We start from the raw sequence: 13,557 nt of genomic DNA, 5'->3' as shown, positions 1-13,557 counted from the left end.
TTGCTATTCTCTTCATCCTAATTACTATTCGTTTTGACTTTTCTAGATACATGATTTTTACTATGTATCTAGATATATGCTATGTCTAGTTGCGCAGCAAATATTATGTATCTAGAAAAGTCAAAATGAACAGTAATTTGAGTCGGAAAGAGTAGATTGGAATTCATAACTAATTTGTGGCTATTAATCCTGACCTGCCAATCGTAATCGGATTCAGCTGAGTTATTTGCACAGGTAACCTCGCTATTATTTTACAAGATAGAAACTTTCAATTGTATTTACCAAATTATAGGTCGTTTTAGGTTAAATGTTTTTCTATGCATATAGATATGTCTAGATTCATAGCAAAATCTATAAATTTAGAAAAGTTAAAATGACCTACAATTTGAAACGGAGGGAGTACATGATAAAAGAATTTTCGATTGTATTGTTGTGCACTGAATTTTACAACAGGAAGCTAATTACATTACATGTGAAAAAAATCACAATCACAAAGCATCCAAATAAGAGGGCCTTATAGGGAGAAAAAAAACCACTTGTTATGCGATAAAAAGAACTACTCTTTATCTCTGAATGGTTAAATGTCCACTTATTGTCCTATAAACTCTCTCCGTGGTTAATTACCTTTTGCATCTGCTGATCTGCACGAAAAATTAGTATACCGTTCGCAACAACCTTCTGCCCTTTCGGCATGGCAAGGTCTGCTGTCAGAACGGAGTAAAGAAAACTAGTTTTGGAACCCCCCACAAATATACAGTGCACCTTAATCCACGAGACAATGTAAGGCTAATTTGTTTCCACCCTCTTAAAATTTTAGCTCCTAAAGCAACTCCAAGAGTATCCTAAAAAATTCTTCCCCAAAACTATGTATTGGGGTTCTCCTAAAAAAAATTTCCCCCAAAAACATATTAGTCCACAGCAGATCGCTAATAAATAGCCCCCAATATTTCAAACACAGGCCACGTCATCGTATTGGGCCCATCGGAAGGGACGCGCAGGCGTGCGGGAATCAGGATTGGGGGAGGAACGCCAACGCTAAAATATACGCGGTGGCAGGCTGTTTTTTAGCGTCGCTAAAAAATTGGGGAAGGTTTAGGTGGATTGTTGGAGTTCATTTTTTCTCTCTTTTTTCCTAAAAAAGGTATTGGGGGTAAGATTAGCAGCCTCTTGGAGTTGCTCTAAAAGATTTTAGGCAGTTTTTAGGTACCTCCTAAAAGTATGTTTGGTTCCACCTCCTAAAAGTGACTAAAGTCAATTAATAAATGGTAAAATGACCAAGATGCACCTCTCCCCACCAACCCGCTACCCCTGTTCCCCTCCACGGCGTTCCCCGAACTGAGCAGAGCCCGTCCGCTGGCTAAATCCCCGGCCTCCGCTCCACCATCTTCAAATCGCCGCCTCCCACGGCTTCCTGACCCCCTCCTCTTCCCCCTCGACCACTCCTTGTCCGCTGTCGTAGCTCCTGGCGCCGGGGATGTCAGATCCCGTGGCCACCATTGCCGCCGGCCCAAGCTCGGGCGTTGCCACCGAACACCACCTCCCCGACCTCCTCGTCCCCAACAAGCAGCCAAAACGAGGTCGTGGTGAAGCGGCGGGAGATGGGCGGCGGGCGGTGGGAGATGGGCGGCGGCGGCGGGAGTCGGGCGGGAGAGAGAGGGCAATAAATGAGGGGTAGTGGGAGTCTAGATCTGATTTTAGGAGGGGTGGGGGGACTAAAATTTTTGAGGCTCCTAAAAGATTTTAGTCACATTTTAGGAGGAGTGTTTGGCACTTTAGGCAGTTTTTAGTCACTTTTTAGGATTTAAGGTTTTAGGAGGGTGAAAACAGACATGCCTTAATCCATGTAGTATGACATTAACATTGGAACGTGAATCAAGTACTTTGCAAGTACCTTTTACCATAGTTTGAAACGTTTGCACACGTACGTCTACGTCTGCAAAATATAACACGCATATTTTTCAAGTAAAATAAATTACGGATAATTACAGCACTTGCATACTCAGCTCAACCAGAATCTGCAAAAGATAAATGGGCTTTATCTCTTCCCACTGCCAAAGCCCAAAGCCCACGTCTGCTTGCCGATGAGCGCATGCGCTGACTCTGTCGCCAACGGGCGCCGCTTAACCGTCAGTTTCCCCATCGTCTTCTTCGTCCCACCCGCCGCCCTAGATTACTTGCCACTCGCTAGCCATCTCCTCTCCAGCCCACACCCCCTTGTTGCGCTCCCACCCACCCCCCTCTCCGCCCCACACCCCCTTGTTGCGCCCCCGCATCCCCCCCCCCCCCGCCCCCCCCCCCCCCCCCCCCCCCCCGCGGGCTGCTCCTCTCAACCTCAACTGAGGAAGACCGCCGACGCCGAATCGCCTCCGCCACCGCCGCCATGCTGTTCCTCCGAAGGCATGTCCTCCCTCTCCTTCGCGCGGCCTCCCCGCTTCCCTCCCCTATGTACCACCGCGCCTGCCTCCTCTCCACCTCCACCTCGGCCTCCGCCGCCCCATTCTCCCTTGAGGACTACCTCGTCGCCGCCTGCGGCCTAGCCCCAGCTCAAGCCAGGAAGACAGCCCAGAAGGCTTTCGATGGAGCATCCAAAGATAACAGGAAGGCATTCGAGGAGATCTCCAACTGCCGTCTCAACTCCGCCTCCAACCCCGACGCCATCCTCGCCCTGCTCTCTGGCGTCGGCCTCTCCCGCGCCGACATCGCCGACATCGTCGTCGCGGACCCGCTTCTCCTCCGCTCCTCGCCCAAGAACGTCGGCCCTCGCCTTCTTGCTCTCCGCGACCGCCTCGGTCTGTCCGCTCCCCAGATCGTTCGCTTCCTCCTGGTCGGCTCACGCGCTGTCCGCGGCTGCGACGTCGTTCCAAAGCTCGAGTTCTTCATCTCCTTCTACGGCTCATTTGAAAGGCTCCTCGTGATCATAAAGAATCACAGCTGCATTCTATGGTCAGATCTTGAAAGGGTGATCAAGCCTAACATCGCGCTGCTTCATCAGTGTGGCCTAAGTGGTCGAGATATTGCCCGGCTGTTCTCAATCAGAGCCAGGGTGCTTGTATTCAGACCAGAGAGCATCAAGGAGTTAGTGCAACGCGCGGAAGAGCTTGGGGTTCCTTGCAGCTCGCGAATGTTCTGGCAGGCGGTGATGGTCGTCTCAAATATCAGCAAAGAGAAGGTTGCTGCCAGGCTCGAACTTTTGAAGAGTACTCTTGGTTGCCACGAGAGTGAAATTGCCACTGCAGTGTCCAAGATGCCAAGCATTCTAACAATATCTGAGGAGAGCCTTCACCGCAAGATTCGGTTCTTGATCAACGAGGTTGGACTGGAGCCTCAGTACATTCTGCAAAGGCCTGCCCTGTTCGCATATAGCCTGGAGAAGAGGCTAGTGCCCCGGTATTGTGTCATGAAGGTCCTGCTGGCTAAGGGATTGCTGGATAGCAATCGGAGTTTTTACACATTTGCTATATATGGAGAGGAGACTTTCAAATTGAGGTGCATTGACAGTCACCAGGACTCTGTTCCTGGGCTTGCAGATGATTATGCCACAGCTCGTGCTGGTGTTGTGCCGTATCAACTTTGAACACCTTAAAATGTTCCAATCTTTTTCATACTCTAGGCAGATGGTATAACTGCAACTCACGCTCATTAGCAGCTGTCAATGGTGCGGGCATTCCCAATTCTTCTTTCTGCAGTAGAACTAGTAATCTCTGACTGCTCATAGTCCAAGTTTAAGTTATGGTTATCTATTATTCTGTCAAGGACCTTACTGCACGTGTTTGTTAGTCGCTTCTTCTGTGTAGTAAATGGCTGAGGATTATCCTTAAGTGAGTTGTTCTTCTGCGGATAGGCTCTTGTTATATCACTTAAGCTAGATGGAATTTGACAGCACTAGCTTTCCCTTTTTCTCTAACGGTGTTTGCTCAGCAAGTTTTGTTTCTACTGACATTTATAGCACCCACCGATACTTCTTTAAGGCTTGCCTAATTCGTTTTTAGTGGATCGGATTCATTTTGTTTCTGCTAATGTTTACATTTTACTTCACTGAGGCTGAACCACTACTTTCAAGTAGTGGCCGAAATTGCTACTGAGAAGAAACTCTCTATGAAACAATTGTGTAAACCAAATTGTTGTGGCCAACAATATATTCTTGATTTTTAAGAACTGTTTTGGTTCCATAGACCTCTGGCCAAGATGGTTCTATTTGGTGTTGAGGAATGGGAGACTGACTGCCAAAAATAGATGGCAAGAACTAATTCGTTGTTCTTGCATTTTCCACAGAATATGCCCCTTTTATACGGGTTATCTTGACTTGCCCCCCCTAAGATTATCTTATTATGTAAATCTGAGACTGGCATATATAGAGAACATTATCTCTTCTGGAAATAAATCCACGAATAAGGAAACAAAATATCCTGTAACCAAAGCTTGTTTATTAGCATTTTGATGAATCCTGTGATTTTTTAGCCTGTGCATGAAGGCAGTCGAGGAGCTCTCCAACTGCCGCCTCCAACCCTGCTCTCCGGCGTCAGCCTCTCCGGCGCCGACATCGCCAACATCGTCGTCGCAGATCCGCTTCTCCTCCGCTCCACGGTGAAGAACGTCGGCCCTCGCCTCCACGCCCTTCGCGACTGCCTCGGTTCGTCTGCTCCCCAGATCGCTCGTTTCCTCCTGGTCAGCTCACGCTTTGTCCGCCACCGCAATGTCGTTCCCAAGCTGGAGTTCTTCATCTCCTTCTATGGCTCATTTGAGCGGCTCCTTGTTATCATGAATAAGAATAAGAAGGGGAACGACGTCCTATTTTCAGATATTGAGAGGGTGGTCAAAGCCTAACATCGCGCTGCTTCGTCAGTGTGGCCTAAGTGTTGGAGATATTGCCCAGAGCAAAGTGCGGATGCTTAGCTGAATACCCAGAGCATGTCCAGGAATTGGTGCGACGCGTAGAAGAGCTTGGGGTGCACCACAGCTCGGGGATGTTCAAGCACGCAATTTCAGCTGTCGCTGATATCAACAAAGAGAAGGTTGCTCCCAAGCTCAAGTTTTTGAAGAGTACCCTTGGTTGCTCTGAGAGTGAAGTTGCAATTGCAGTGTCCAAGATGCCATGTATTCTAGGATACTCTGAGGAGAACCTTATCCGCAAGATTCAGTTCTTGATCAAAGAGGTCGGAATGGAGCCTCAGCACATTGTTGAAAGGCCTGCCCTGTTAGGACTCAGCCTGGAGAAGCGGCTAGTGCCCTGACACTGTGTCATGAAGATGCTGCAGGCAAAGGGGTTGACTAGCAATTTAAGCTTTTCTTCATTAGCTAAACTTAGAGGGAAGCATTTCAGATTGAAGTTCATCGACTGTCATGAGGACTCTGTTCCTGGTTTTGCAGGTTATTATGCCGCAGCTTGTGCTGGTGATGTGCTCCATGAAGTCCAACTATCATCCTGAAATATTTAATATTCTGGATATCATTCAGGTGGATTGTAGAATTGCAACTCATGCTCATCAGCAACTGTCCATGGTCTTTTTTCAGCAATAGAACTACTGCTTATCTTTAATTGGTCATAGTCCAAGTTTAAGTCATTGTTATCTATGAGGAATTTGTTTGAGTTACTCTGTAGACTTGCTGACGAGTATAGTGTAGTAGTCACTTCTTCCTAGCACATGACTTAAATTTAAATGATCCTGAAAGCTAGCTGTTCTTCAGCAGAATGGTCGTTGTAGTACTTGATCTACTAGTAACATTTTGGTATTACTTCCAGTTTTGTCTTATCATGTTTGTTTAGCATGATTCTTATCCGAGCTGATGTTAAGAACCTCACACTTGCTTTGTTTTTCGAATTACCCGTAGCTCATTCTTGGAAGATGAAAAAGGAATTGCGTCCCCAAATACTAACAAACCTACCGATTGAAGGAATTACCAAGTAGTTTGATGACGAGAGTAAAGAAAGAGCAACACACACATAGCAGAGATGCAGCCACAAATTGTGTTGGAAGCGATCTGAGGGCAGTCAGCTCAAAATGAAATCTGATGGAAGCTTGACCGAAGGCTACGGGCAGGTGTTTCACCATGAGATGAGGGGAGGGTGAATACGAAGCCGCAGGTAACAAGGACTTTCTCACTGATCTGCTTAAAAGCATATTTGGTGGCCTCTGTGTGAGGCGGAAAGGTAGGCACTAGCTTGATTGCTACAGAGATGGAGCTCCACGAAGTTGTTCAATGTGACATTGGAAGCACCTGAGGCCTTGCTAGATCAGAATTCAGAGCTATTTGTAGCCGTTATTGGATCCAACCGAGCTATTTGCACGGGTAACCTCGCGATTATTTTACAAGACACTGAAATTTTGAAGTGTACTGTACATGACAAAAGAAATTTCGATTGTATCGTTGTGCACGGATTTTTTTTAAAGGGTCCCTTCACGTTGTGCACAGAATATTACAACTGGAAGCTAATTACATGTGAAAAAAAATCACAATCACAGCATCCAAATAGGGTCTTTTTTTCAGATAACAGACCACTTTTGCCCTGCTTTATATTGAAAGCAAAAGGTTAACTGGGGTTGTCCAGTTTTACAATGTTTGAAGAACAGACTCCAGAAATTCGACATGCTAATTCATAGCGTCAAACTCCTTACTCCAAAACTCCCTCTAAACTGTCCATAAACAAAAAATAGGGTCTTAGGGAGAAAAAAATTGGAATCTGAACCATTCTCGGCTAATCTGAAAAAAAAAATTGTACCGTCGATTGGTTTTTCAAAAAAAAAAAAGAATCGTTGATTACGCCCCTGGTCAAAATTTACCGCGAGCAAGAGCAATAAACAAGCAAAACAGCCGCCTGTCCATGGCCGGCGGCGACCACACCGAAATCCTGACGCAGAAGGCCACAGCCCTCACCCGCCACCCCGCCCCTCTTCTCTCCCCTTCCCCGGTCTCCCCACACCGGCGACGATGGCGGCGTGGCCCAACCCGGCCCTCCCGCTCCTCCTCGTCGCCGCGCTGCTCGCGTTCGAGGACTGGCTCTCCACGCCCTCCTGCTCCGGGGGCCCGCCCGCCGCCAGCGGCCCCGGGGACCTCAGGGCCATGATGGTGGCCGACCTGATGCTCCTCGGGTCGGACGCCACCTACGCCGACCGGTTCTTCAGGGACCACGTCATGTACAAGTTCTTCGATGTGAGTGATCAGATTCAGATGCGAGCGACTGTCCCGAATTTCTTCGAAAATTTGTTAGATAACTGAAATGTTAGTCTTCTATAGCCGTTTGGTGAGCTAGTGCACATGCAAATTTGCTGCTCTGGGGTGCCAAATGTAGTGGAGCGTCATGTTTTCAGTGTTCACTTAATTGGAGTCCACTCACTATGATTTGCTGGGACTTATTTTGGTCAGTCGCATTCCGCCTAGCTGGTCCTTTGCTTTGATGTTTTGATCTTTTAAGTATCCATTGGTTTGATTTTATCGGAAGCTAATTTGCGGTCATAATTTGCATTTTACAATGTACTCCGCTTCATTTTGGGGGAAAAAACTAAATTATTGTAGATAACTGTAATTCTGTGAAGTGTGATGATTATGAACATTATGAACTTTAGGATTCGTAGCATCCTAGCATTCAAACTTTTGGATTGCTGTGCGCACAACCTTCATTCGCCATCATGCCTTTTTTTCTCTCTCCAGAATTCTATTCAAACATTGAAGCCGGATATGATTGTAGTCCTTGGGGACATTTCAGCAAAGGGTTCAGAGTTAACAGAGCGCAAATGGATATCTGTTATTGAGCAGTTTGAGGGGATATTGGGGCATTACTCTGGTCTTCCTCTTCTCATTGCATTAGGTGATAAGGACGTGGGCACATGTGCCAATTTGGAGGGAAAATTTGTACGCCGCAGGGCCAAGCATTTGCCTGGATTGGATTCTGGTGGATGTGGTGCTTTTGAGATCAGCAATGTAAGTTTTGTATCAATAAATGCCGTGGCACTGCTCTGTGGCAATAATGATTTGCGGTTTGGTGTTGAGAAGTTCATGGAGAGGGAAAGCCATCATTTCCAAAGTCTGAATGAAGCAGAATGTTACCCTTTGGGATGTGAAAAAAGAGAAGGTTCCACTGACACTAGTTGGAGGCGAAACAGCATGGAATCCGGGTCTGGTCCTGTAGTTTTGCTTCATTTTCCATTGCATAAGTTTGACGCAGAAGTTACTGGTCTTACCACATCTTCAGAGGAAATTGTCTCAGATCATTCATCAGTTTTCGCAAGCTCGAAACAAAGGTAAAAATCATCGATAGTATGTGTATTATGATTAGATTCTTAGTCTATCCCTCCTATGGAATCACCCGTATTACGGTAATTTGTTCATGTGACCCTGAACGTGTGATTACTATATCCTCACAAGGTAATTGGCTAATGGCAGGGGGCTATATGATCGTATGCATACGCTTCCAGCTAATTCAACTCAGTATATTCTTCAGGCACTTAAACCAAGGTTAGCCTTCCTTATTACCAAAGGGTTTGATAGCTGCACCTCACAAGTGTACAGCTTTTGGGTTGAACTACCTGTTATAAGTTGACCGTTTTATGTTGTGTGTTTTTTTAGTGGCTATCGTAAAATTTCTTGTTGAGTCCTAATATTGTTTCTCTTTCAACAGGATTATATTTAATGCTCATACTGGTAGCTTCTCAGACTTTCTCCATGCTGATGGGACACGTGAAGTAACAGTACCAGCTATGACATGGAAGGCAAGAGGGGTACCTGGTTTTGTCATTGCTACATTTGATATTAAAGGGGCTGTGACTTTGAGGTGTTGCTGGTTAGCCAAGGAATGGCATGTAATTATGGGATACTTAGCATTCTTGTGCCTGACAGCTCTTGCAGTTAGATTGTCACATTGATTTAAATGAGAGATCGAATCTTTTTTCAAGGTATGTTTTGATCCTTGCAAATAAATTGCTTTTCTCCATGATGTGTTTGTCTTGTCTGGTTTGTAGTTATCTAATTAACACATCAATTTTTAGAGCGATCCTAGTGTCACATTTTGAACTCATATGATGAGGTTTCTATAGCTCTTCCTTCAGAACTGTAGTGCTAACAGTCTATCAACTTTTGACAATCTTAGTGTTGCTCATCTGGGATGATTGCTCAAGTTTAGCTTTGACTCCACGTGATCCTTTCACAATGACATGATACACACACTTTTGAATCAGAATCTTTTTTATCTGTTTCTTGGTGTTATCCTCTTTGTATATCCAGTTAGTGCAAGGGAGCAAGATTGGGTGCTTGCTGTCCAGAAGGTCTTGGTTTTGCACTTTTGATGCCTATGCTGAGAATGATAAGGTTTTTTGTCACATGGTAAAGAAGCCAACCTTTTAAAATTGCCTGATCAGAGTGCCTGCTGCTGGTCTAACTGTCTTATTGTATGTGTAGTTCATTTGCTGTGGCCTCTGCCCCCTTGAAAAATGAGATGGGGATTGGGGAGGGTACTTTTAGTCCAGTAGCTTATTCCATGATACCACAAACCAAGCTTCTTAAGCTACTGCATTTGCTAAAGTCAGTATGCGCATCACAGTAGTTGGTGAGATCAGCCAGCATAAATTTTTTGTTGCTAACCTCTCAGCAGTCAGACATAAAGTATTGTACTGTCTCAAACTGCTCTTTTGTGATTCTTTTAGCTCAAGATTGAGTATTACTATGGACTAGTGGGATGGTTGTTACATATGTTGGGAATTTGTCAGGTTTTGGCACTGCTGTATGGAAATTATTCACATGGGGCATAATATCTTAACAGGCTTTTGCTTGGAGGACTTAATGGCAACTTCTCCAACATAATCTGGCAAAATGGCGAATAGATTGCTGCCATCTTCCACGGAGACCCTGCAGTCTCGCAGACCAAGAGCAGTGGCTGCTTGCTGCATCTGCAATAGTAGCTAGGGATGGGCTCTGCTGCATGGGAGCAGAGCACCATCCTGCCTCTGTGCCTCCTGATGCAGTCAACTACAAGTCTACAAGCTTTCGATGCCGATGGGCCGTGGATATATTTAACGCAGCTCCTGGAAATGGTAAGCATCATGAGAAGCCCTCTTGTTTCACCCCAGCGTTTAACAAATGTGGCAAATGGCAACTGAACAATTTATTTAGGCAGGAAAGTCGGCAACAGCATGTCCAGCATACCGATACGGCTCGCCTATGTCAGCGATTGAAGGGTTCTAGGTTCTCCCATGCAGTTCTTGTATATGCTTCAGAAGCTCTCTGCTCCTGTCTTCGAGTCTCTCAGGTAATTCTGCAAGCGTGGGTGCAAGTTTAAGTTGCCCTTCATGACCTGATAAAATAGGCGCGTGCTTGCTCCTGTGTATATCTGTTACATACATAAACATCTACAAATCTGCCTGCTGGTTCTACATGAGAATGTTTGTTTTAGAAAAGAACAGTTTGAGTGCTTTGTATTTGGTTCCTGCCTGTATTTGTGTTGCCTCGTACATGGATACGTCGTAGTTCTTTCTATCCGCCCGCTGGCCGCTGCATCAGATCATTCGGCAGAATTTGTACCCGAAGCCACAGATTTGAACCCTGGCAGACCTGCGTGTTCTCGTTCTCTCGTAGATGATACTGTGAAATTTGTGCTTAGTGCAGACTTCTCCATGCTTTCATGCTTTGCATATGTAACTAGCTAAATGACCGGTTGATATATAAAGCCTCAAAAAGGAAGAAAGGAAGCAGATCCCAGATGACAAACGCGGCCCATTTCTCGTCCCTTTCGTGGGCCGTTGATGGGAGAAGACTCGCACAAAACAAAACCCCCCAGTGCCAACATTTTGTATGACAGGTGGGCCCATATGCGAACCGTATAAAATGCACGAGTGAAAACCCTAGATCCCACCAGCATCGCGATCCCATTCGGCCGCCACCACCCCTCAAGTCCCCAAACTCTTCGGCCTTCCCGGCCTTGCGCCGCCGCCGACGACGCCGAAGCCTCGCCCGAAGGTACGTCCTCTCTCTCTCTCTCTCGTGCGTCTCCGTCCCTGGTATGAACTCGCCGTAGATGTGTATCCGTTCCGTCGGGAGCTGTTCGCGTAGTAGAGCTGCAGAGGTGAGAATTTTTTTGCAAGGTTCTTGTAGTAGCTGTACTGGAGCGCGCATCTATGGCTGTATCGCTTAGGAGACACCCTGTGAAGGTTACCATGGTCCTTGTTTAGGAGCTCGACCTGATGCCTGCATGTGTGTTAGAGGGTGAACAATGAATATTGTTTCTACTGCTGCTGGTGACTTACTGTCGTTTGCGACTTGCGTCGATATGGTGATTGCTTTGACTATTCTTAGGTGCCGAACCTGAGTGGTGGATTTGTTTCAGTGTGTTGTTGCTTAGTTCTTTGTTGTTAGCCAGCGAAATTAAGCTGTTATTTTGGAGGAATATGCATGCTCTACAACTTGAACCCTTTCGAACTACAGTTCACTTTACAAGTGCAACTAGTGCATTATGTTTGATATGCTTGCTTGATTACTCAGCCCTTCATTAACTGCATTCTATTCCAAAAAGAAGTACCTGACATCTGCAGTTGCCTCAGTTGACACTGTTTATGATTTCACCAATGATCATGTAGCTGATGCTCTTTCTTTTCTCATATGTGCGGCAGAAATGGTGAGAGTAAGTGTGCTCAATGATGCCCTCAAGAGCATGTACAACGCTGAAAAGCGCGGCAAGCGCCAGGTCATGATCAGACCGTCTTCGAAGGTCATCATTAAGTTCCTCATCGTCATGCAAAAGCATGGTATGTTTTGTATCATTCATCATTGACATGCTTACTCATGATCAGGATTTTTAAAACTATGATAGGGCTGTTGCCAACTCACTAACTGATGATGTTGCGCTTTTCACTGCAGGATACATTGGTGAATTTGAGTTTGTTGATGATCATCGTTCTGGTAAGATAGTAGTTGAACTCAATGGAAGGCTCAACAAATGTGGTGTGATCAGCCCTCGTTTTGATGTTGGTGTGAAGGAAATTGAGTCCTGGACAGCAAGGCTGCTTCCCTCACGTCAGGTTAGTTCATTGGAAGTGACTAATAGCTTTTTGTGCAAGCATCACTAAACTATGCAGCTTGAAATCCTTCAAACCATGTTTCCTAAGAACCTTATAATTTGTGTTTTGCAGTTCGGCTACATCGTTCTCACCACCTCTGCTGGCATCATGGACCACGAAGAGGCAAGGAGAAAGAGTGTGGGAGGGAAGGTCCTTGGCTTCTTCTACTAGCAAAATCTTGTACCCACTTATCAGATTATCCCAGTAACTGTTAAGTTAAAGGCGTAGTCTTGTAGCTGTGTAGAAGCCAAAAACACGCAGAGATCACCTATTCTGCATTGCCTTGCTCTGGATTGTGTTGACCCTTTTAGGTTTCTTGTCACTGAGTTGCTGCTTGGCCCCCTTTTTGGCTCTTGCATCAGTTGGATGCAATCTGCTGGTGTACCTGGTATGTTGGTTCTGAAGCTTGGTACTATGATAAACTCACTTTTTGAGCTGTCTGAATTTTCTGCAAAGCATCATGTACTGTCCAAAGTCTGAGTGCATGTGGAGTGATTTTGCTGGCTCATCCTTATTCCTGTATCTCCCAACTGAGTTCTGTTGCTTGTGGGATGGTAACATGGCTGATCTGATCAAGAGCAGTAAACAAGAATAAACTGGTGAGGCATCTGCTTGTTGATCATAGCAGATTGAATTGGCTTATGCAATCAGGTAGCTGCGAGCCTTGCACTCCCATGTGATTCTTCTGAAGTGTACAGTCCATCATAACAGGTTGAATTAACTTATTCACTCAGGCAGTAGTGAGCCTTCTTACACAGTTACGCTCAAGGTGATTCTTCTGAAGCGAGCAATCGCCAAACAAACTCACAGGGCCTACCATAAGGAAGAATTTAAAGGCGAGCTTCACTGGTCAGCTTCAAGCCATGTAGCATCACCAACTATTGCAGCAAGTTGGCTACTTGGCTATTATGGGTTGCAGTGAATCTATATTCCATTTCGTAGAAACAAGGAGGCAGACTGAAGAGGCCCATCACATTAGGTAAAGTCTACCGTACTCTCTGAGTCACTTGGGCCAGTGTGATCTGATGGCGACAAAGCAGTGTTCGTCAATATGTACTGCTCTTTCTCATGCCATTCCGTCGAGGGCACCCTTGTTTTGTTACACAGGAAGAATGCTTGCAGATGGGGCAGGAGACCTTGCGGTGAAGATGTGAGTGTGAATTGTTTACCTTGACGTGCTGGACCCTCCTGGGAAGGTAAACTTGTTAAAGCTGGAGTCAGTCTTCTCTTCAGTCTTCACATCGCCCTGGTAGAGCTTGTGATGATCCATTGCTTGCCATGATCATGTAACTGATCAAGACAGCTTTGCACATTTACTCAAGAGTCAGGGCCATGACAAGTAAGTGGATTCATTTGCACACCCAATTGTGTGTCCACATATGGTCAAATGAAACCTTGGTTTATCGTTCTCAAGATTTAACCTAAGACTTGAGGACCGGGTTTGAACCGGTTGGTAGAGCCACAGGTGAACTGGCGTGCTCACCGTAGATACTTTCCTTTGGAATCTGATTTCAGC

The 13,557-nt window shown here is 45.8% G+C and overlaps 3 protein-coding genes across 5 annotated transcripts; all 3 read left to right on the top strand.

Moving 5' to 3' along the window:
* The first annotated feature begins 2,310 nt into the window (after positions 1 to 2,310).
* LOC117851624 (uncharacterized) lies at positions 2,311 to 6,373 on the top strand. Of its 2 annotated transcripts, XM_034733475.2 has the most exons (3): positions 2,311 to 4,630; positions 5,368 to 5,454; positions 5,830 to 6,373. In XM_034733475.2, exon 1 carries the CDS (start codon positions 2,381 to 2,383, stop codon positions 3,572 to 3,574), a length of 1,194 nt encoding a protein of 397 aa, XP_034589366.1. In that variant the 5' UTR covers positions 2,311 to 2,380; the 3' UTR covers positions 3,575 to 4,630; positions 5,368 to 5,454; positions 5,830 to 6,373. The 2 variants fall into 2 exon arrangements, with proteins under 2 accessions (XP_034589366.1, XP_034589365.1); XM_034733474.2 differs by having other exon boundaries at positions 5,368 to 6,373.
* A 408-nt stretch (positions 6,374 to 6,781) lies between these two features.
* Positions 6,782 to 8,887, top strand: LOC117851626 (uncharacterized). Its single transcript, XM_034733476.2, has 4 exons — positions 6,782 to 7,149; positions 7,648 to 8,237; positions 8,380 to 8,451; positions 8,615 to 8,887. Exons 1-4 carry the CDS (start codon positions 6,928 to 6,930, stop codon positions 8,856 to 8,858), a joined length of 1,128 nt encoding a protein of 375 aa, XP_034589367.1. The 5' UTR covers positions 6,782 to 6,927; the 3' UTR covers positions 8,859 to 8,887.
* Positions 8,888 to 9,780: 893 nt separating this feature from the next.
* Positions 9,781 to 12,496, top strand: LOC117851627 (small ribosomal subunit protein uS8z/uS8w). 2 transcript variants are annotated; one of them, XM_072293080.1, is made up of 5 exons: positions 9,781 to 10,022; positions 10,102 to 10,237; positions 11,595 to 11,729; positions 11,842 to 12,002; positions 12,114 to 12,496. In XM_072293080.1, exons 3-5 carry the CDS (start codon positions 11,597 to 11,599, stop codon positions 12,210 to 12,212), a joined length of 393 nt encoding a protein of 130 aa, XP_072149181.1. In that variant the 5' UTR covers positions 9,781 to 10,022; positions 10,102 to 10,237; positions 11,595 to 11,596; the 3' UTR covers positions 12,213 to 12,496. The 2 variants fall into 2 exon arrangements, with proteins under 2 accessions (XP_072149181.1, XP_034589368.1); XM_034733477.2 differs by lacking the exons at positions 9,781 to 10,022; positions 10,102 to 10,237 and adding an exon at positions 10,786 to 10,944.
* Positions 12,497 to 13,557: the final 1,061 nt, after the last annotated feature.

The sequence above is a fragment of the Setaria viridis genome, chromosome 4 (genome assembly GCF_005286985.2).
Source record: "Setaria viridis chromosome 4, Setaria_viridis_v4.0, whole genome shotgun sequence".
Lineage (NCBI taxonomy): Eukaryota > Viridiplantae > Streptophyta > Magnoliopsida > Poales > Poaceae > Setaria > Setaria viridis.
Note: the sequence above shows the minus strand (reverse complement) of the source record. Positions and strands in the feature narration are given on the sequence as shown.